The sequence below is a fragment of the Oryza glaberrima genome, chromosome 11 (genome assembly GCF_000147395.1).
Source record: "Oryza glaberrima chromosome 11, OglaRS2, whole genome shotgun sequence".
In the NCBI taxonomy this organism is placed as follows: Eukaryota; Viridiplantae; Streptophyta; class Magnoliopsida; order Poales; family Poaceae; genus Oryza; species Oryza glaberrima.
The window spans coordinates 820298-843245 of record NC_068336.1 but is presented as its reverse complement, the minus strand read 5'-3'; the positions used below and the strand labels follow the sequence as shown (position 1 = coordinate 843245).

Sequence of the window (22948 nt, the reverse complement as noted above, 5' to 3'; positions counted from 1 at the left end):
AGATCTAGGAGGGAGGGGCCGGGAGCTGCGCCGCCTCGACCCTCCTCGCCGCTGCCGCCCTCCGTCGCGGGAGGGAGGGGCGCGCCTGCCGCTGTCGCCGGGAGCACACGCCGCCATCGCCCCGCGCCCGGCCGCCGGCCGCTGGCCTCCCCCCTCCCCCCTCCGGCCAGATCTGGAGGGGAGGAAGGGAAGGAGGGGAGCCGCCGCCCTACGCCGTCCTTCCCGCGCCGTCCGCCCCTTCTGCCGGTGAGGAGAGTGAGGGGAGAGGAGAGGTGAAGGGGAGGGGAGAGGAGAGGAGAGGAGAGGAGAGTGAGGGGGAGAGGAAAGGACTTAGAAAAAATTCGGCCCATCTGCCATGTATATATACCACGCTAATTTTCGCAGGCGCACCTCATGTGGTCCGCCTGCGAAAATGATTTTCGCAGGCGCCGCTTAAGTGGTCCGCCTGCAAAAATAGATTTTCGCAAGCGGACATCAAATTTCACCCCGACTTATATTTTTGTAGGCGGTCATTTGGCTCTAAGCGTCATGTCCACCTGCGAAAATAAGACCCCTACGTTGGGAAAAATGCTTTTTCTAGTAGTGAATGTAGCTCAAGCGAACAAGCCCTAAACTAGCAAGTGAGTTTTTATGCGGGTAGCGGGACTACTCACTTGCATCCCTATTGGACACCAAGTGAGCAGTATTATTGTCTATTAGTAGCCATTGGCGGATCCATCATAGGGACGGTAGGGTCTCGAGCCTTTACTACCGACGTTGTAACCATGGCCCGGGAGCCCCGATTAAGCTCGCACTAATTTTTTTGTCATACACTATTAGAAGAGGGGGCTATAGTTTTGTAAAATTTGTTCAACCCCTCCATTCCTAGATCCGCCTAGCACTAGGGAAAGATGAAACTAAAGACACGAGGAAGATGGAAGGAAGAGATGATAACAAGTTGATTGCGTCACATATAAGACATCATCTCATCGCCATGATAATGCACTAATGCTAGCTTCACTCTTGAGCAAAAACAAATCCTCAAAGTGCCAAAGAAACAAAGAAGAGCAGTGCCAATCACACAATCTTTTCCGAGTGCTGATCAAGAACCAACCGCACAAGAAGATGATGAGCTTCTTTGCCACGTGGAACCACTTTTATTTTTTTGTTTGTTTTGGTTTTGGAAAAGCCCCTGAGCTCGACAGTTAATGTTGGAAAAGAGATTATTGTTCTTGTTCGGTATCATTCTCACTGGTCGGTGGGCCACACAGGTGTGGCCCCACCCCCAGCGCTTGCTTTGCTGGACGCCTTGAAGTTGTACCTGGGCCCTACAGGTCAGCCTCTGAGGACTTTATACATCAAGCACCCTCTCACCTTGCAGAATAGGGACTAGGGAGAAGCTTCAGTTGCACAAAAGCCCCTCGGAAGAATCGAAACGTTAGAAAAGAGGACACATCGCCAAAAGCGCACACAGACCAACTGACAGCCTGGACCCACAACTCAGCCGTCCAGGCCAGGGGCAAAGCAGTAAATTCTGGTGGGCGGTGTGCCAACTGTAATCCCGTGTCTTTTACCCGGAAACACAACCTAAACATTTCCATATAACCCCCTCATAAAAATGTGCGATTCACATAGAAGCCCTCACCATCATCTCCTTCCTTTCTAAAGCCTCTCTCTCTCTCCATTGCTTCACTCTCGCCATCAAATCCCCAAACCCCTCCTCCTTCTCTCCAAGTCCTCGTCTTGGTTGTCGCAATCATTCGTGGGGCGCGTTAATCCCTCCCCAAATTCTGTGGCAGCCAGCTTCCCCGCTTGCTTGGATTGGATTTCTCCAAGATTGATTCGTTCCCTCCCAATTCTTCACTTCCTCTATCCATTTCCAATCCAATCTTGGTTTTTTGCATTGTTTCCTCCCGATTTGTCTTCCTCTCCCTCTCCCTCTCCCACCATATCTTGGACTCGGTCCTATCTGTCCGTGCCTCGCTTCCATCGCCATTGCTCTTTTGCTGCTAAAGTCTTCTCTTTGGAGGGAGAGACTGGGACTGGGAGCTAGCTCGCCCTTGTGTTGTTCAGGGAGTAAATGCGCGTCCTTGGTGGTGCTTGGTCCCAGCATTTTCCGCCCCAAATCTCGTCCTTGCTGCCCCGACTTAAGTGGTGGAGATTCCGTCACCGGCGGTCGTAGATGAGGAGGAGGAGATCCTCCTCCTGATCTACTCTTCTTCTTCTTCTTCTTCTTCAGCTCCTGGCTGCTGCTGCTCCACTCCCCCTGATCCCCCTGCAGGAGCATGGATTTCTTGGCCTGCGTCTGCCTCCTCCACCTGCTCTTCTTGGCCACTTCCCGGGTGGCGGCGCAGGCGTCGTCGCCGGCGAGGGCCCTGGACGCAATGCTGCAGGACCACGCGTACCGGGCCTTCGTGCACCCGCACACCGGCATTGTCTACAACGCCACCGTCCCGGCCAACCTCACCGGCGTCGCCCTGTCCGCGGTCCGCCTTCGCAGCGGCAGCCTGCGGAGGAAAGGTTTCTCCGACTACTTCGACTTCACCGTCCCCACCGGCATCGTCGTGCAGCCGTACGTCGAGAGGGTGGTGCTCGTCTACCACAATCTCGGCAATTGGTCTGACCACTACTACCCGCTGCCCGGGTACACATACCTCTCGCCGGTGCTCGGGCTGCTTCTCTACGACGCGGCCAACTTGTCGGCGGTGGGGTTGCAGGAGCTGAGCTTTGTCGCCTCCGGGAGCCCAATTTCTATAAATTTCAGTGATGTTAGATCGGTGCCGGCAGGCGGTCCAGCTCCTCGGTGCGTGTGGTTTGATTTGGATGGTGTGCCACAATTCCGGGACTTAGAGGCAAGCAATGTGTGCTCGACGTACCGCCGAGGGCATTTCTCGATAGTGGTGAACTCTAGTGCGATTCCTCCTGGTCCAGTGCCTTCAGGCAACATTACACCGCCCATACCGACTCCTACAGGTCGTTCTAAGGGCAGCTCCAAGGGGTGGAAGATTGCTGTTGGCGTGGTTGGGGGCGTCATAGCATTGGTCCTGTTGGCGTCGCTTGTGGTTTGTTTGGCAAGGTACAAAAGAGATAAGAAATTGGAACTGATGGAACGGAATGCAGAGACTGGGGAGACATTGCGTATGGCACAGGTTGGGAGGTCACAAGCGCCTGTAGCACTGGGGACAAGAACACAACCGGTGATTGAGAGCGAGTATGTTGCATAGATGTTTTCTTGACATTTCAGCAGAATTCAGGCAACAAGGGTAACCGGTTATGCTGGCAAGCATGGGATTGCTCTTTGGTCGAATGAGGCAACAAGTGTTCCATATCAATGAGTGCGGCACAAATTGCTAGATGTAGGGCATAGTCTTGGCTCATGAGGCTTAACACATTCTTTTAACAGTTTTGTTTGGAGGGTTATTTGTTCTGCAATGGCTCATGTTGATGTTCATAATTGCCATGTTCATAGTGGGGAGCTCTTTTCATCTCCAAGCAAGCAATGGGGAAGAAATGGTTGTTGTGTCAGATTTGGAATCCCTTATTTTTTGGATTGCTGTATTCAAAAGGATATGGGCTTGGCAATAAAGGTGAGGGAATTTTATTGTGCATTTCATTTTGCTACTTCAGTGAAATTTGTTCAAGCTTAAGCGATTTCGTTTTTGTGTATTTTGGCTCCTCATGTTTAGAGACCTTGTAAGGTACAATTGTACATGTTTAGTTGTTTAATTGATTTGATAACTAGTCTGATAAATTAGATTTCATCCTTGCTTGTTTTAACCACCAGTCTGTATGCTGTGACAAATTTCCATCATATTCTTCCTAGTTATCTTCTTCTAGGTCAGACATTATGGCCAATCTCTAAAGAAATATTAGAAGTCTAAACACGATACTTACCAGAATTATTCTTCAGAACTAATATGATATCCTTTTAGTTCCTGTTGGCCTGAGTTTCTGTTGATCATATTTCTCTTTTAGCAGCTTGAATTTAAGCATTTGAAACAGAAAAATAAGGTTATTATAGGTATAATCTGATGGCAGGCGATGAATTAAACAGAGGGATTGAAGAAAGCTCTGTTAGCAAAATGAATAAGTCTGTATCTTTTTCCTTGGTTTAATTTCGGTTGGTCTACTTTTGTCAAGCGTAGAGGTGTCATTGGGGATTTGGATGATCAATGAGGAAGACAATATGCGTTCTATCTGTATAAATTAGTGGCAATATGTTACATAATTCATTTGTTTCTTATTGTCCATCCTGTGCCCACCTCACTGAACTATGAAAGAGGAAAATATACTGAACTCGATTGTAGTTTTGTAGCTCAAAATGTGTCATAAAAGCGAAGCACATCAAAAGAGCGCATGTATAATCTGTCAAATGAGTTCTGGATAATGCTCTGAATTTTTAGGGGGCGTGAGCTGCTCTTTTTGCATCTTGAAATTTATGTTGGACATCATGCTAGCATGAAGAATTTAGCTGTTGCTTGTAGATGTCTTGTATTGATGGAATCCAGTTCCCAATTCAAATTAGGTGCCCACATTCTCTGAAAGTTCCTTTTTAGCTGTACTGTACTGTGGTGATATTGTAGTGTTTGGCAGAAGCAACCTGTAGTAGTAAATTAGTAACACTTGCTGCTTTGACAAGCATATGTCTAGGGTAATTAGCTAGCCCTGCACACATGTGAGTGGCATCTTTGATAGCCTTACAACTGAAGGGCAGGTCCAACCAGATATGCCAGCCAGCCAGCTGAAATGGATCAAACAAAATGCTTAGGGACCTAGGGAAAACAAGTGTGCCAAGCCTCTTGTTTGGCTGGAGAAACCAGCAGCTGGCTAGAGAGGGAGTGTTTTGTGTAATGGGAGATAAGAATGTATGGCTGAACTGAACTGAACGTATAATTACTTGATTGTGCTGGTAGTTTTTGTGTTTTGTGTCAGGTAATTTTTGAAGGTGGTGCGTCTCAGCTAAGCAGAATCTTTTGCTGTCACACAAACTGATCACAGCTCATAGATCATGTGGCCGCCTATTTCCTCATGATTATGCGTGTTTTCTAATGTGACTGGCTGCATTCGCTTTGTAATGCTGTACTGGAGTGCTTGTTTAGTTAAATCAGGTGTTGGAGTATGAGCTGTTGTTTTTGTGTGTTAATTAACCACTGCAGCTGGTTTGACACGTTTTGTTGGAGCGACTGTAAAACCATTGGGTAGCAGGATAGTAGCACAGCTTCAGAGCTACTGTTTCCATCAAGATTCATCAAATAGAAAAGGAGCTAACCTGCTTCTGAAAATTTTTGAAGAGTAAGGTCTGCTTAGTAGCTGAACAATATGTACTGGTTGGTACTTGTTAGGTAGATTATATGCATTTGATAAATCGTTGACTAACAGTGGTAGTAGTAGTATGAACTGAACCTCGGATTGAAGATTATGAGGTTGTTAGGAGATTAGTCGTGATCAGCATGTGTGATGAGACAATTGTTTTGAAATTAGTCTATCTGAAACTATGTCCAGGTATTGTACGGTTTTAAATACAAATGGAGGGTGTAGGTGGAATGGTCCACAACTAGTGGCAACAAGACAGTGAGGATCGTGGACTCGGAGTAGTTGTGAGTTTAATTAACTTAGTTAATGACAATGATGGAGCCCTAGATTATGATAGTCGCCATGAGCCCAATTCTTTTCTGGGCCATAAGACTTGCTTCCCATAATTTCCTAAAGTGGGCTGAAACTGGAGTACGTCCTTTTCAATTAGGAATAAATTCACTTGAGGTCCCTCAATTTATCGCCGAGTTTGAAATTCGTCCCTTGAGCGTAAAACCAGGTACTACAAATCCCCCAACTTACAAAGCCGTGCAGACGAGGTCCCTCGGCAGTATTGTGCCCGGTTTTGGCTAATGTGGCGCTGATGTGGCAATTTGATCTAAACAAAAATTTAAACCATGGGACCCATATGTCAGCTACACAAGAAATAATAAAAAATGGTGGGGCCCATGTGGGCCCACATGTCATCCTCACACCTACCTCTTCTCTCTATCCCCCTCTCTCTCCTGTGCACTGCAGAAGGGCGGAGCGGCGGCGCAGAGGGGCGAGGGGTGGAGCGAACGGGAGCTACAGCAAGCGGAGCAGAGGGGTGGTGGGCGACGGGTGAGCTCCTCGCCCTCTCCACCTCCTACTCCTCCCTCTTTTCTCTATCCTCTCTCTCTCCCTTCCCCTCCCCCTGCACTGCAACTCTGCAAGAAGAAGGCGGAACGGCTGCAGGCTGCGCAGAGGGCATCCCGTGTGCTTACGTCGTATCTAAGAATAGTTGATAGTAAAAGGATTATTTAACGGAGTAAGAGAGACATATTCAATATATGAATTATAATTTTAATTTTATAGGCATGGCAATTTGCAGAAACAAGCTAGAACAAAATTTTACTAGCATTCCAATAGTAAATAGGAGTTTCAGAAGTAAATGAGTAAAAAAAAAATTACACAACCAAATGCAGCAAAGTACAGACGGCAATCTGCAAATCCAACACTCACTTGGCCTCCACCTCGCTGCTCTCAAGGGCGGATCCAGCATGGGGCGGTGGGTCTCGAGCCCCCACGAAAACCCCACTAACATTTTTTACTATATGTAAATAGGAGGGGATTGTAACTCTATCAGTAGGCGGAGTTCACCGCCACTCCCCCGCTACCCTGGCGATGCTAACCGCCCCGAGCACCACCACGCCTGCCACCGTCGTGGTCTGCACCCCCGGCGGTGCGCAGCCCGACCACGTGACGTGCGTACCCGGGCACTGCGGCATGAACGACAACATGAACGATTTTCTCCTATACACGCGCGGTACTGCATGAACGACTGCACTACACACAAAAGAACTATATATAATCTCAGATCCCAAGCTACACAAAAATACAATTAATCACATACTACTTCCTTCGTTTCACAATGTAAGTCATTCTAGCATTTTCCACATTCATATTGATTTAATGAATCTAGATAGATATATATGTCTAGATTCATCAACATCAATATGAATGTGGGAAATGCTAGAATGACTTACATTGTGAAACGGAGGGAGTACTACGCAAGAGTAGATGGTGAAAACAAGCCTTTGATCCAATTTCGAGGTCGTTAAAGCATGCAGCTCAAATCTACTCCCTCCATCCCAAAATAACTTAATTTCTAGGTTTTCGTGTCCAACGTTTGACTATTCGTCTTATTTGAAAAAATGAAAAAATTTAAAAAAGATAAGTTACGCACAAAATATTATTCATGTTTTATCATCTAACAACAATAAAAATACTAATCATAAATAAAATTTATATAAGACGGACAGTCAAACGTTGAACACGGAAACTCAGGAATTGAGTTTTTTTTTGGACGGATGAGTATACTACTTAACTTTATATCGTGCATGTAAAGACGATACACAGGAAGTTTCCACGCTTTGACCTCCTTTTCTTGCATAGTAGAGTAACGCCAATTTTGAAGGGAAAGGAACAGGCTAGAAATACATCGATACATTTTTTTTTGTATTTTGTCAGAGGTCAAGAATACCTGGTATGAAAAGTTGAGGGTGAAAAATATTTAATTTTGTAGTTCAGGGGAGTAATTTGTATTGCCGTAATAGTTCAGAAAGTAATTTAGACATTTTCTTATCATATACTGAATGTCTGAATACTCCCTCCGTCCTATAAAAACCAACCTAGTACTGAATGTGATATATCCTAGCACTACGAATCTGGACATATCTCTATCCAGATTCGTTGTACTATAATATGTGTTCCATCCAGTACTAGATTTGTTTTTTCCGGAACAGAGGGAGTATGGTCTTACTTTCATCGAATTTTGTGCCAACATGTCTCAACGTGTCCAGCCCACTAACATTTTACTCCCCGCTGCCATTGTTGAGTTGTGATCCAAATTCATTTGCACTTAATAAAGGCCAGCCTCTGCCGTAGCGGAGCGAAGGCTGAAGCTGGCCCATTGGGCTGTGCGCCTGGGGACGCCCGGGGGTGCGGGGGCGGAGCCCCCGCGGTACGGATCATCATCCCTTTTTAGGCTTCCACTATATATATACCTCTTGTAAGCCGCCGTGCAGAGATGTAACCTCACCTCAGATATAGTGAAGATATTTTGCTGGCTGGCGCCCGTGGTTTTTTCTCTCCTATTTTGGGAGGGTTTTCCACGTTAAATCTCGTGTCTTTTGTGATTGATCTATTGTTCTTTATCGTTTGTTCGCCTATCGTTTCCTAACAAGTGGTATCAGAGCTGGTTCCCAGATTAGGGTTTCGCGATGGCGTCGATGAAGTATGATCTACCGCTGCTAGACTACAAGACGAGATTCTCGCTGTGGCAAGTCAAGATGCGGGCTGTTCTGGCGCAAACTTCGGATCTTGATGAGGCGCTGGAAAGCTTCGGGAAGAAGAAAACGACTGAGTGGACCGCTGAGGAGAAGCGGAAAGATCGTAAGGCTCTGTCGCTAATCCAACTTCATCTATCTAATGATATTTTGCAAGAAGTGTTGCAGGAAAAGACTGCCGCAGAACTTTGGCTCAAACTGGAATCGATCTGCATATCTAAAGATCTAACCAGTAAGATGCATATCAAGATGAAGTTGTTCTCGCACAAGTTGCAGGAGAGTGGTTCTGTGTTGAACCACATATCGGTCTTCAAGGAGATCGTTGCCGATCTAGTGTCGATGGAGGTACAGTTTGATGATGAAGATTTAGGTCTTTTACTGTTATGCTCACTGCCTAGTTCATATGCAAATTTTCGTGACACCATACTTTTAAGCCGTGATGAACTAACCCTAGCGGAAGTTTATGAGGCGCTCCAAAATAGGGAGAAGATGAAAGGTATGGTTCAGTCTGATGCGTCGTCCTCTAAGGGCGAAGCATTGCAGGTCAGAGGTAGATCTGAGCAGAGAACCTACAACGACAGCAATGATCGTGACAAGAGTCAGAGTAGAGGCCGTTCTAAATCCAGAGGTAAAAAGTTCTGTAAGTATTGCAAAAAGAAAAATCACTTCATTGAAGAATGTTGGAAGCTACAGAATAAGGAGAAAAGGAAATCTGATGGTAAGGCCTCTGTTGTTACCAGTGCTGAAAACTCTGATTCAGGAGATTGTCTTGTTGTTTTTGCTGGTTGTGTTGCTAGTCATGATGAATGGATACTTGATACTGCATGTTCGTTTCATATCTGCATTAACAGAGATTGGTTTAGTTCTTACAAGTCTGTGCAGAATGGAGATGTTGTGCGCATGGGAGATGATAACCCACGTGAGATCGTGGGCATTGGCTCCGTTCAGATCAAGACTCATGATGGCATGACACGCACGCTGAAAGATGTGAGACACATACCAGGGATGGCGAGAAATCTCATCTCTCTCAGCACACTTGATGCAGAAGGATACAAATACTCCGGTTCGGGTGGAGTTATAAAGGTATCGAAAGGTTCTCTTGTTTACATGATTGGTGATATGAATTCTGCAAACTTATATGTCCTTAGAGGAAGTACATTACATGGTTCTGTTACCGCTGTTGCTGTTACTAAAGATGAACCTAGTAAGACTAACCTGTGGCACATGCGTCTTGGACATATGAGTGAACTTGGTATGGTAGAATTGATGAAGAGGAACCTGCTGGATGGCTGCACTCAGGGTAACATGAAGTTCTGTGAGCACTGTGTTTTTGGTAAGCACAAGAGGGTAAAATTCAATACCTCAGTTCATCGCACCAAAGGTATACTTGATTATGTACATGCTGATTTGTGGGGGCCTTCTCGTAAGCCCTCTCTTGGTGGTGCTCGTTATATGCTTACCATTATTGATGATTACTCTAGAAAAGTGTGGCCCTATTTCCTGAAACATAAAGATGATACATTTGCTGCTTTTAAGGAGTGGAAAGTTATGATAGAAAGGCAAACTGAAAAGGAGGTAAAAGTACTTCGCACTGACAATTGTGGTGAATTTTGTTCGGATGCTTTTGATGATTACTGCAGGAAGGAAGGCATCGTTAGGCATCACACCATCCCGTACACTCCACAGCAGAATGGTGTAGCTGAGCGCATGAACAGAACCATCATCTCCAAGGCTCGTTGCATGCTGTCCAACGCTCGCATGAACAAGCGTTTTTGGGCAGAGGCTGCTAACACCGCCTGCTACTTGATCAACAGGTCGCCTTCTATCCCACTTAATAAGAAAACTCCCATTGAGGTATGGTCTGGTATGCCTGCTGATTATTCACAGTTGAGAGTTTTTGGATGCACTGCTTATGCTCATGTTGATAATGGAAAATTAGAGCCTAGAGCTATTAAGTGTCTATTTCTAGGTTATGGTTCAGGAGTAAAAGGATATAAGTTATGGAATCCTGAAACTAACAAGACCTTCATGAGCAGGAGTGTTGTTTTCAATGAATCTGTTATGTTTAATGACAGCTTGCCCACAGATGTCATACCAGGTGGTTCAGATGAGGAGCAGCAATATGTTAGCGTGCAGGTGGAGCACGTGGATGATCAGGAAACTGAAATTGTTGGTAATGATGTTAATGATACTGTTCAGCACTCACCTCCTGTTTTGCAGCCTCAAGATGAACCTATTGCCCATCGCAGAACAAAGAGGAGTTGTGGAGCTCCAGTCCGTCTTATTGAGGAATGTGATATGGTTTATTATGCTTTTAGTTGTGCTGAACTGGTGGAGAATACTTTTGAGCCAGCCACATACACTGAAGCTGTTGTTTCTGGAGACCGTGAGAAGTGGATCTCAGCTATGCAGGAGGAGATGCAGTCTCTTGAGAAGAATGGCACATGGGAGCTTGTGCACTTGCCAAAACAGAAGAAGCCTGTTCGTTGTAAATGGATCTTCAAGAGAAAGGAGGGTTTATCTCCTAGCGAGCCTCCGAGGTTTAAGGCAAGGTTAGTAGCAAAAGGTTTCAGTCAAATTGCTGGTGTTGATTATAATGATGTGTTCTCTCCGGTTGTAAAGCATAGTTCAATTCGCACATTCTTCAGTATTGTTGCTATGCATGATCTTGAGCTTGAGCAGTTAGATGTGAAGACAGCATTTTTACATGAAGAGCTTGAGGAGGAGATATACATGGACCAGCCAGAAGGGTTCATAGTACCTGGTAAGGAGGATTATGTTTGCAAGTTAAAAAGATCTTTGTATGGTTTGAAACAGTCTCCTCGTCAATGGTATAAAAGGTTTGATTCATTTATGTTGTCACATGGCTTTAAGAGGTCTGAATTTGATAGCTGTGTGTATATTAAATTTGTTAATGGATCACCTATATACTTGCTGTTATATGTTGATGATATGCTGATTGCTGCCAAGAGCAAGGAACAAATCACTACATTGAAGAAACAGTTGAGTAGTGAGTTTGATATGAAGGATCTTGGTGCTGCTAAGAAAATTCTAGGTATGGAAATCACTAGAGACAGAAATTCTGGTTTGTTATTTCTTAGTCAGCAAAGCTACATTAAGAAGGTTCTTCAGCGTTTTAACATGCATGATGCAAAGCTGTTAGCACTCCTATTGCACCACATTTTAAATTATCAGCTTTACAATGTGCTAGTACTGATGAGGATGTAGAATACATGTCTAGAGTTCCATATTCTAGTGCTGTTGGTTCTTTGATGTATGCCATGGTTTGCTCCCGGCCAGATTTATCTCATGCTATGAGTTTGGTTAGTAGATACATGGCTAATCCTGGTAAAGAACACTGGAAAACTGTTCAGTGGATTTTCAGGTACCTCAGAGGCACAGCTGATGCTTGCTTGAAGTTTGGCAGGACTGATAAGGGGCTTGTTGGATATGTGGATTCTGATTTTGCTGCAGATTTGGATAAGAGAAGGTCACTCACAGGTTATGTGTTTACCATTGGTAGTTGTGCTGTGAGTTGAAAGGCAACGTTGCAGCCTGTTGTTGCCCAGTCTACCACTGAAGCAGAATACATGGCTATTGCTGAAGCATGTAAAGAATCAGTTTGGCTGAAAGGATTGTTTGCTGAGCTTTGTGGAGTTGATTCTTGCATTAACTTGTTTTGTGACAGTCAAAGTGCTATATGCCTCACCAAAGATCAGATGTTTCATGAGAGGACAAAGCACATTGATATCAAGTACCATTATGTTCGTGATGTAGTCGCGCAAGGTAAGCTAAAGGTATGCAAGATAAGTACTCATGATAATCCTGCTGATATGATGACAAAGCCTGTTCCTGTTGCTAAGTTTGAGCTTTGCTCAAGCTTAGTTGGTATAGTGGTTTAGCCCGAGAGGCTATTTGGCGCCGAAAGTGTTTTTTGTCTTTGTTGTGTTCAGGGTGAAGGATTGATTCATGTTACAAGAAGGAATTTGTCTCAAGGTGGAGTTTGTTGAGTTGTGATCCAAATTCATTTGCACTTAATAAAGGCCAGCCTTTGCCGTAGCAGAGCGAAGGCTGAAGCTGGCCCATTGGGCTGTGCGCCTGGGGACGCCCGGGGGTGCGGGGGCGGAGCCCCCGTGGTACGGATCATCATCCCTTTTTAGGGTTCCACTATATATATACCTCTTGTAAGCCGCCGTGCAGAGATGTAACCTCACCTCAGATATAGTGAAGATATTTTGCTGGCTGGCGCCCGTGGTTTGTTCTCTCCTATTTTGAGAGGGTTTTCCACGTTAAATCTCGTGTCTTTTGTGATTGATCTATTGTTCTTTATCGTTTGTTCGCCTATCGTTTCCTAACAGCCATGACCAACCTGTGCCTGCATGCCAAGGAGATCGAACTGGTTAGGATCAAGCTCTGAGAGACTCAGACAGTCAACCACTCGCAGGCATGTTATAGTAGTATGTGCAGTTTGTAATATATACATGGCGCCATATATAGAGAAGACAATTAAAAGAGCCATGACCCTCACAGAGCGCTATTAGTGTTATGTAGCAAATGTAAATTGCTTTTTCAGAAAGGCATTTGAAAGCATCGATCAATCAGCAGCAAAAACAGCTCAAAGCTTTAGCACATTTGCATTTTACTTTGCTGTCCTTTCCCCATCTGATCTATCTCATCTCTGAAAAGAAAATTTTCACAAAGAAAGTTTGGAGGGAGGGAAATAACACACACGGACAGAGAGACTGATTGATCAAGTGAATCATAATCACTGCTTGGATCATATGTATTCTCGATGATCAAATGACAGGGTAAGTTTTGCACGAGCGCAACAGTAGCCTGGATGCTTGCTTGATGTGCAAAATCTGTAGGCAGCCAAGCATGAATGCAAAGAATCTGTGAGAGGAAATGATCAATGGCACGGTTCGTGCTTCTGACCGGCAATGGAGTATGAACAAGCAGTATAGGCTGCTGAGTAATCGAGTCGGGTTGTCTTGTGGCTTTCTCATGGTGGACCTGACCAAACAAAGCCCGATCAAAGCTAGTAGCTCTTCTCCTCGATATCCTTTCTGCAAAAGCAAAAGCAAAAGCCAAAGGAAGAAAAGTTAGAGCTGTCCATTCTCTCTACTCTAGTACGAGTAGATCAGTGGACAAGGAGCCATGGGATCAGTGGACAAGGAGCCTTGGCAGCCAAAGCATCCGAATCATTTCCTTCACCGACAGCCTTCAACCCCACTCCTCTCTCCATTCTCTACTGCATGCTGCTACAAATTGCAGTAGCATGGATTTTCTACAGTTACATGGCACTTGAAACATTGTGAAATTTCACCTCCTAAAACAGATACAGAGCATAACATACTTGGGAGCCAGTAAAAATTAGACCATAATTTAGTTGTTAAGGAGAAAAGAAAGAATAAATGTTAGTATGTGATACATCCAAAATACCAAAAAAATAAAAAGAAGCAATGGCAATAGTAGTATGGCCACATAAGATGAAGACTGAATTCTTGAAGCATCCACAAGCTGACAGTAGACCAGCCTTTGTCCCCTAGTCAGCCAACTGTTCCTCCATCAGTGTCACTTTCTCAGCTAATCCAACACACAGACCCTCTTTGCTAACCCAATAACTAGGATGTTGTCCATAGCATTAAATAAGTTGCCACCTAAGACAAAAAATGATATGGCAAGTGAATAAATAAGGAAAGAGAATAAAACCATGTGTTGTATGAGACATGGTTTCTACACAATATCCAAGACATCATGTGAGATAAGTAGCATTAAATTAAAGTATAGATTATATAGTGGTTTTTTTTATTTGGAAGAGTAGTGTCTAGTACTAGTTTCTTGATGATGTGGAGTTTATGGAAACTATATCTAGTGTTATGGGTTAGGACTGCCCTAATTTACACCTTGAAAGATGCAATTCTTCCTATCTGCAGACATGCAGTCATGCAGCTGAGTGGCCTGTACTAGAAGAAAGGGAAAGCAGAGACAGCCAGACAGGGGGACCTATTGGCAAATTGTAGGTGAGTGCAAGTGCAATGTGCAAGAAGAAAAAGTAGACGAAAGAATTAAAGAATGGATTTTTGGAAGAATGTCTGTCATCGAATTGAATTATTAGTATCTTAATTATTTGTTTAAAATATTACTAGTATCTTAATGATGACAGGCCACACACGTCGATGACTCCACCAGCCGTTATTCTTTTGTTTCGTCCTCACTCATCGCCGCTCCGCCATTGCCCAGAGCTTTTCTTTTCTACACAAAGGGAAGGGAAAGAAGAAGCAGGAGGGTTTGGTAGCTGAGGCTGAGCAAATGGGGTTGGCCAGCGACAGCCCTGCGTCGTTCCCCTTCTCCACCGCCAAGCTCGCCGCCTCGCCGCGCTTCTGCAACCCCATCAGCAGGAGGTAACTTGTACCAATGCTGTTCTTTTCCCTTCCATTTCTGAGCTCGGGTGTGGTTTTGCCGCGGTTTATTCTTTGTAGAAAATGCAATGGCGAGTGCATGCTGGTGTTCCTATAGTTTGCTAGTTTTGGCAAAAACTTGTCCTTTGTCAGTTCAGATCAGTTGCAACTAGTTTTTGTTCATTTTGCTGCGCAAGTTTGGATTGTTCATGTTGCATTTCTCTGGGACTCTGAAAGAAGCAGAGAAAGGCATAGACCCTGCTGGCTGCTGCAGTGCAGGTGCAGCCACTCCATGAGGAGAGGAGATTGGAGTGGGTCACTTGCCTTGTGTAATGGTGGTAGGAGAATCTCAGCCCCGCCACGCCGGAGGAGTTTGAGCTCGGCCAAGAGGGGTCGGAGTTCAATTCTCCGAACCCCTTTGAAAAATAACAGGGGGTCGGAGTCGAATTTTCCGAGCAGTGGGGGTCGGGGTTTAATACTCCGACGTCCCTGAAAAATATCAGAGGGGTCGGGGTTGAATTCTCTGAACCCGCTGAAATACTGGTTTCTCGCAAATGCTACCTTCAGAGTTCAGATTATGAGATGACATCAGAAGTTATCCCCTGTATAACTGATGAAAGGTGGCAAACCTTAAAAATGTTCATCGGAATATCGGATGGTCCCGGGCATCACAAAACGTCTGCACTTTTTTTTATCTCGTCCGGTGACTTGTCTAGATTCAGGTCCCTACATCAGCATCCTCTTTTCTGCATCTGGTTCTCAACCTCTGAACAAGTCAATGAAGGTTTTTTTCCCCCCCTACTCTGTCTCTCTCTTTCTTAAAAGAAAATGCAGTCGATTTTCGGAGAAAAAAATTGCAAACTTTAGCAATTTAACTCGAAGGATCTACTTCTTATGTGATTTATTTGGCCGGAATGTTTGATTGAATTGTGAATTGTGATTGGAACCTACATTGATAGTATGTCTTACAGTCTTAGTGGACTGAAATAATCTGTACCAGTTGTTTGATTTCTGTAGCAGTTACCACTGCCTTGTTCCAGTCCTCTGTAAAAAGGGATGTGATCAATTCTTACATGTTCCTAGAAGAGTGTAGCAAAACTAGCATGAGAAGCATATCAAACTTGATATTCACATGCTATAAATGCAAATGCAGTTCTTGGTATCTAATACTTCAAGAATGTTCCTTGTTGTGCAGGATATTTTCTGATGTTGCTGGAGATTTAACAGTATCGGTGGATGGCCAATCTTTTCTACTACATAAGGTGCCCTATCTATTTCAATAGCTTCATCTTACCCATTCTCTGTAGTCTGTCATTTTTTCTGTTGCATTTTTTTTTATCATTAGTCACCAACTACTGCACAAGCCTGCCAAGTATATTTTGGGGGACTATTGCTCAGTTGAGCAGTTGGATTTTCTTTGCAGGAAGATTAATTACCTGACAATGTTATAAGTGGAGTAGGACTTCCATATTAATTTGCTTAACATGAGAACCAATGTGATTGAAGTGAACACCTAATTACAATTGGTTAACAGGAAAATCAGGGTTAAGGTTGTATATGTTCTTTTGTACATTAGTAATGCTTTTTGAGCTTTCATATGGAGGTTTTTTTTTTTGTGAAAAGGAGCTTTCATAGGAAGGTATTAGCAAGGAAAATGTATTTCATATTTATCTCTGCATAATTAATATAAGATTATATAGACTGAAGTAAAGTTGCAAAATGGGTTTAATCATAGTATACTTCTGTACCGATTTTGCAGTTCCCTCTAGTCTCTAGGTGTGGAAGAATACGAAGAATGGTAGCTGAATCCAAGGATCCAGATCTCTCAAAGTTGGAGCTAGTAAATGTACCAGGGGGAGCTTTAGCATTTGAACTTGCTGCCAAGTTCTGTTATGGGAGTAATTTTGAAATTAATACTGTCAATGTGGCTCATCTCCGGTGCATTGCAGAGTATTTGGAAATGACAGAAGAGTACCAAGAGGAGAATCTCATTGTTCGGACGGAGACATACCTGAACGAGATTGTAGTCAAGAACCTTGATAAATCCCTAGAAGTCTTATGTGCATGTGATGGGTTAGATCCAACAGTGGAAGACGTCGGACTTGTAGACATGTGCGTCGATGCAATTGCGATAAATGCAAGCAAGGAGCAGCTGGTTTCAGGCTTGGCTCATTTGGAATGTGATGTTGGATCAGGAAAGTTGCGCATGCATTGTCAAGATTGGTGGGTTGAGGATCTTTCTGCACTAAGAATTGACTATTATCAGCGTGTTATCATCGCAATGAGAAGAACTGGGGTGAGGCCAGAGAGTATTGGCACATCCATTGTGCACTATGCTCAAACAGCTCTGAAGGGTATCGAAAGGCGGCATGTATGGGACTCAGGTCCTCTTGTTGGAGACAACCAACGAGTGATTGTGGAGACGCTCATTGATCTGTTGGCAACAGAAAAGATCACATCGGTTACCTTGTCATTCTTGTTTGGCATGCTGAGAATGGCAATAGAAGTTGATGCAGGACTAGATTATAGGATTGAAGTTGAGAAAAGGATTGGACTTCAGCTTGAGATGGCATCACTTGATGATCTTCTGATCCCCGCAACGCAGACAAGCGACTCGATGTTTGATGTCGACACCGTCCATCGCATATTGGTGAATTTCCTGCAGAGGATAGAGGAAGATGATTCAGGAAACTTGTCACCTTGCGGATATGAGTCTGATGATGGACTAAAGTCTCCGAGCCACAGCTCAGTCTTGAAGGTTGGAAGACTGATGGATGGTTACCTTGCAGAAATAGCACCAGATCCATATCTGAAACTGCAGAAGTTCATGGCTCTCATCGAACTCTTACCGGACTATGCGAGAATTGTCGATGACGGACTCTACCGTGCCATTGACATATACCTGAAGGTAAGCTAAACTGTACTGCAAACCTTATTGTTCTTTTCCATCAGTAACTTGATATCTCTTTCTGATTATGTCCAATGGCAAATTCAGTAACTGCCATTCTGCTAGCATTGCAACGCTGTTTGCTTGTTGATGAAAATGTGACATGAATACTTGCACTGTTTAATGTGATCATTAGAACCATTTGCAATCTGTATAGTGTCTGATGATGTACAGCTTTGTGCTGTGTGTGTGTGACGAACTGAATTGTGATAAACAACAGGCTCATCCATCTCTGACGGAGTCGGAGTGCAAGAAGGTGTGCAAGCTGATCGACTGCCAGAAGCTGTCGCAGGACGCGTCGAGCCACGCGGCGCAGAACGACCGCCTCCCCATCCAGACGGTGGTGCGCGTCCTCTACTTCGAGCAGCTCCGCCTCAAATCCACGGTGTCGTCAACTACCCCCCACACCACCTCCCTCGGCGGCGACGGCTGCGGCGGGTCGCTGTCGCAGCGGATGATGATGACCGGCGGCAGCGGGGTGGCGAGCTCGTGCGTGTCGCCGCAGCGCGACAACTACGCGTCGCTGCGGCGGGAGAACCGGGAGCTGAAGCTGGAGATCGCGCGGATGCGGGTGCGGCTGACGGAGCTGGAGCGGGAGCAGGGGGTGATGAGGCAGGGGATGCGGGATGGCCGTGGCGGCGGGGAGCACGGCCGGGCGCTGCTGGCGTCGATATCGCGAGGGATCGGGAGGATCGCCATGCTCGGGGGAGCGCAGGGAGGAGCGGAGAGGAGGAAGACGAAGAAGAGCTCTCACTCGCAGTCTCAGTGGTCGTCGGATGGTGGCGGGAAGATGAGCAACAGGCGGAGGCACAAGGCATCATCTGTCACATACGCTGCTTCCTGAATCATCAAGCTGCTGTGTTCTCTCTCGTTGCTGCATGCATTTTACAGGGAAGAGATGGTGTTATAAACCGCAGGGAAAATGTAAAATTCTACAGCTAGGTGAAGAGATTAAAGTGTAACACTCCTTTATTAGATAAGCTAATCTAGTTCTAATGTACAAGTAGTAGCATTTTCATTTTGAGTGTAGCTTTTTCTTGGGCACGGATTGGCGGCCTCCTGCGCTGATGGAACGAGGGGAATTTTGCAAAAGAACACTAGTAATCCAAATCATGGATATTTTGCGGAAACCTCTGATTAATTTCACATTATTAACCATTCCATTCTTAACAACAATGATTTTTTGTTCAAGTAATATAAACACTAAATTTTAAATTATGATTTTTAAGATTTTAACTTAATCAGAAGAAATAGATTTCTAACGGATTCAAATACATTTTTAATTAAAATTTAAGCTTGATTTGGTTGGGGTGCGCCGGGCCCAGGCTGTAGTGCAACGCCTGGGCGACACGCAAGGGTCCCAGTGGCAAGCCACTGTTGTGGACCCTCCCCCACAAAAAATAAATTTAATATCGAAGTGGGCACATGGCCCACATATCAGATATTAAACTGATAAGAACAGATACTACACTTGATCTTAGCCAAAAGGCCGAGAAAGGTATGAGTTGGGACGGAGCCCTCCGCCTCATTTTATAGCTCTCGCGGCCGCCTCTCCCAGCTGAACAGCCGAGGTGGTACTAAACTCTCTCCCAGCAAAAACCAAGCAGCAACATGCGCTCCTGCGATTTCCAATCGCCGTGGGCCTAAATCCTTCCCAGAGCCCAGGTAGTAGAGCAGCCGAAGCGGCCCATGCAACCGGCTTGTTATTTATTGACATGTGGGTCATACTATTTTCACCATAGGCCAACGTCGTGCACGATTCGAGTTGTTTCTTCTTTCTCTTCGATGTCGTACGTGCAGGCAACGTACACCAAGCCATGGACGAATTGAGCGAAATTGAATTAGATCTTCTTTGTAAGCTATGATTAAAAACCAAATTTCATTGTGCAAAGTTGAATGGAAAGCAAAACAAGATTCTTTGACATGAACATGATGCAGCTAGATCATCAGTGCAAGCAAACAGCATCTTCATCTTTCGTTTAAAGGAGAAAGCTCCAGCATATCTCTTCAACTTTCTCAATCTCTGTATACCTGTATTCGTTCGTAGATGTCCGTATCTTTTGGTCTTATCTCGTTGGATCACAGGATACCCGTCCCCACCATTTCCTCACGTGTCCTCGTTCAACTGGTGTACGGAATTTTGTGGGACCCAAACCATATCCTCCGACGTGGCAAGTCCCAAGCCACGTCCACTTTTCTTATTCCCACTAATTTCTTGGAAGAGTACTGCATTGATCGTTTACGTGGACGGAGATGAGCCTAGCACCACTATCAATGACAATTATCAACAGTGGATCAGAGTTGCAATATTGCAAACTGTAGCTTTGTGAATGTATTTATCCGTGCAAGAACTATTCATTCCATTCCATTCCATGGTTCAGAAGTTCAGATCACCTTGTCTTGATCAACACCAAGTCTGATGCTGATGGCACGTACTAGTGAACATGATCTGTTTAGTTTGACGGACAAAGTTGCCATCATCAAGATGGAAGCTAGCGAAGAGTAGTGATCAGAAGTTCAGAATAGTTGCAGGAAATGGAAACTGAACTGAAGAAGAGACCAACTTATAACGGCAACATGCAAGTAGCGGACGATACACGACATCACATTGCTGACCAGAAACGCCTCTGCAGCCATGCAATTTTGGCTGCTATACTATTACTTGGAGGCATACCTGCCATTGTACTCCACTCGTTATTATTACAAAAAGTTAAGAGTTTAATACAAACAGTGAAATGAGATGGAATCTCTATAAATCCGATCAAGGAGGATCAGATATTCAGATCGCAGGAAATCGTATCTGCCTACTTTTCGAGAGCTTAACAAGGGAGAGCTCCTTAATTGCCACGTCCCGCCCGCTCACTGCCTAAGCTTCCAAGTTCCAACGGGGACATCTCTTCTCTTGCACCTTCCTGCTTTCATGGATCGGACAAGCCAGTGGTATGTGTGCCAACCTCTGATGAATTCCTGTTCTTGTTATCACTCTTTCAACTCAACTAATCATCTTCTTCTTCCATCCAAATCGATGCAGGGTCTCGTCGCCGGACATCCCCGCCGATCTTCTCATCCGGATCGCCGACGACGTCTTCCCTCTCCATAAGGTTCTTTTCCCTTCGTTTTCTCCTTTCACTTCACCTCTTCTTCAATTTGTTCTTCTAAGTTCTAAGAACAAGAACATACTCTGTTTTGCTAATTTGCTCTGATTTTGATCAAACTCTGACGTCCAAAATCTTTCTTCTTTTTGTACTACGTGTTAGCAGGCGGTGATGGTGCCCAAGTGCGGCTACATCCGCAAGGCCGTAGCGGCGGCGCGCGGTGGCGCAACGGCCACCGTCGACCTCGACCTGTCCGCGCTGCCCGGCGCCGCCGACGCCTTCGACAAGGTGGCGCGCTACTGCTACGGCGCCAACTTCGAGATATCCGTGCGCAACGCGGCCGCGCTCCTCTGCGCCGCCGCCTTCCTCGACATGCACCCAACGGACGGCGGCCTGGCGCGCCGCGTCGAGGAGTTCCTGGCCAAGGTAGGCCTCCGCACGCTGCCCGGCGCCGTCGCCGTTCTGCGCTCCTGCGAGGGGCTCCTCCCGGCCGCCGAGGAGATCGGCGTCGTGCAGCGATCAGCTGATGCTATCGCGCTCAGGATCTGCAACGAGGTGCTGTTCCCGACGAGGTCGCCGCCCGAGTGGTGGACGGCGGAGCTCGCCGCCCTCTCGCCGGCGTCGTTCCACAAGGTCATCACGGCGCTGCGCTGCCGCCGCGCTGAACCCGAGGTGCTTGTCGCTGCGGCGACCGCTTACGCTGAGCTCTTGCTGGCCGAAGTGCTCGCCGCCGACGGCCATGCTGCTGATCACTCCAGGATGCACCGCGCGCTTGTCGAGTCCGTGGTGGCCGTGCTCCCTTCCACGGACGACGCGCCCCTCCCCGCCGCGTTCCTCTGCCACCTCCTCCACGTCGCCATCACCATCGGCGCATCCGCCAAGACGTGCCGCGACCTGGAGCTCCGCGTGGCGGCGGTGCTCGACCAGGCCACCGCGGGCGACCTGCTGACCGTCGCGCTCGACGGCGCCGGTGAGCGCGTCCAGAACGTCGACGCCGTGCGCCGCATCATCACCGCCTTCGTGGAGCGCGACTCTGCGGCGTCATCGGGCGGCGGCGCGAACGGCCGGAACCGGAGGGCGTCCCTGAGCGGAGCCGGGGCGCTGCAGGGCGGCGGTGGCGCGATGCAGACGGTGGCGAAGACCGTGGACGAGGTCGCGGCGGAGATCGCGACGGAGGAGTCGCTGCCGATCTCCAAGTTCGTGGGGCTCGCCGGCGCGGTGCCGAAGGAGGCGCGCGCGACGCACGACTGCCTGTACCGCGCCGTCGACATCTACCTGAAGGCGCACCCGGCGCTGGAGGAGACGGAGAGGGAGAAGGTGTGCAGCGTGATGGACCCGCTGAAGCTGTCGTACCAGGGTCGCCTCCACGCGTCACAGAACAATCGGCTCCCGCTGCAGGCCGTGCTGAGCGCGCTCTACTACGACCAGCTCAAGCTCCGCAGCGGAGACGAGGGCGGCGGCGGGTGGGACGCGTATGGGAATGGCGTGATGAGGTCGTCGGCGGCGGGGTCGGCGAGGAAGCAGGCGAAGGAGGAGGCGTCGCTGGCGAGGGAGAACGAGGCGCTGCGGTCGGAGCTGGCGCGGATGCGGGCGTACGTGTCGGGGATGCAGCAGCAGAGCAAGGGGTCGTCGTCGTCGAGGGGGAAGAAGGGCTCGTGGTTGCGGACGTTGAGCCGGCTGAACCCGTTCAAGGCCGGCATCTGGGGCAAGGACACGTCGGGCATCGTCGACGGGAAGACGGGCGCCATGAATTCCGTCAAGCCCAAGAGGAGGAGGTTCTCCATTAGCTAGGCTAGCTTAGAGATGAGATGATCTATGCCATCTCGTGCTAGCTAAGAAACATGACTGTTCTTGTGTAGTCTACTGTAAATTGCAAGTTTGTGTCCGCAAAAACGAACGAATGCTTTGGATTGGATTGGTCAAAAGTCAAAACAATCCAAATGCACCTTCCTCTAAATTGAACTACTCCGTAGTATGTACCTTTACCACACCGGCGGTTATGACAGGCGAAACAGAGTAGAGAGCGAGCAGAGCAAAACGGGAACTGATATTACGCTATCGAGGAAGATAAGCGTATCGCGAACAAATATATGTAATAGTGTGAATGACAGGTGGGGCCCTTGTGTGGGCATTATATAACCCCTCCTGAAACTTACCGTACCGTCATCTTCTTCCCCGTCACTC

At 46.6% G+C, this 22948-nt stretch overlaps 3 protein-coding genes and 2 non-coding genes across 5 annotated transcripts; 3 read left to right on the top strand and 2 right to left on the bottom strand.

Annotated features, from left to right (window-relative positions):
- Nucleotides 1–1658: 1658 nt before the first annotated feature.
- Nucleotides 1659–6000, top strand: LOC127755930 (uncharacterized). Its single transcript, XM_052281539.1, has one exon. The coding sequence runs from the start codon at nucleotides 2265–2267 to the stop codon at nucleotides 3201–3203; it is 939 nt and encodes a 312-aa protein (XP_052137499.1). The 5' UTR covers nucleotides 1659–2264; the 3' UTR covers nucleotides 3204–6000.
- An 8528-nt stretch (nucleotides 6001–14528) lies between these two features.
- Nucleotides 14529–18672, top strand: LOC127755229 (BTB/POZ domain-containing protein At3g08570-like). Its single transcript, XM_052280885.1, has 4 exons — nucleotides 14529–14725; nucleotides 15918–15984; nucleotides 16482–17630; nucleotides 17890–18672. Exons 1-4 carry the CDS (start codon nucleotides 14634–14636, stop codon nucleotides 18511–18513), a joined length of 1932 nt encoding a protein of 643 aa, XP_052136845.1. The 5' UTR covers nucleotides 14529–14633; the 3' UTR covers nucleotides 18514–18672.
- A 302-nt stretch (nucleotides 18673–18974) lies between these two features.
- Nucleotides 18975–19171, bottom strand: LOC127756082 (U2 spliceosomal RNA). The gene has a single exon (XR_008013125.1). It is a non-coding gene; the product is annotated as a U2 spliceosomal RNA (small nuclear RNA).
- A 1176-nt stretch (nucleotides 19172–20347) lies between these two features.
- LOC127754848 (root phototropism protein 2) lies at nucleotides 20348–22721 on the top strand. Its single transcript, XM_052280445.1, has 3 exons — nucleotides 20348–20609; nucleotides 20701–20770; nucleotides 20930–22721. Exons 1-3 carry the CDS (start codon nucleotides 20590–20592, stop codon nucleotides 22553–22555), a joined length of 1716 nt encoding a protein of 571 aa, XP_052136405.1. The 5' UTR covers nucleotides 20348–20589; the 3' UTR covers nucleotides 22556–22721.
- On the bottom strand, nucleotides 21277–21413 carry LOC127756112 (small nucleolar RNA Z248). The gene has a single exon (XR_008013152.1). It is a non-coding gene; the product is annotated as a small nucleolar RNA Z248 (small nucleolar RNA).
- Nucleotides 22722–22948: the final 227 nt, after the last annotated feature.

Bases quoted from the DNA above. Each gene is read 5' to 3' on its own strand.
- LOC127755930 (XM_052281539.1), top strand. From the start codon at position 2,265: ATGGATTTCTTGGCCTGCGTCTGCCTCCTCCACCTGCTCTTCTTGGCC.
- LOC127755229 (XM_052280885.1), top strand. From the start codon at position 14,634: ATGGGGTTGGCCAGCGACAGCCCTGCGTCGTTCCCCTTCTCCACCGCC. The intron at 14,726-15,917 runs GTAACTTGTACC...CTTGTTGTGCAG, and splicing joins TGCAACCCCATCAGCAGGAG to GATATTTTCTGATGTTGCTG. The intron at 17,631-17,889 runs GTAAGCTAAACT...GATAAACAACAG, and splicing joins CCATTGACATATACCTGAAG to GCTCATCCATCTCTGACGGA.
- LOC127754848 (XM_052280445.1), top strand. From the start codon at position 20,590: ATGGATCGGACAAGCCAGTG. The intron at 20,610-20,700 runs GTATGTGTGCCA...AAATCGATGCAG, and splicing joins ATGGATCGGACAAGCCAGTG to GGTCTCGTCGCCGGACATCC. The intron at 20,771-20,929 runs GTTCTTTTCCCT...ACGTGTTAGCAG, and splicing joins ACGTCTTCCCTCTCCATAAG to GCGGTGATGGTGCCCAAGTG.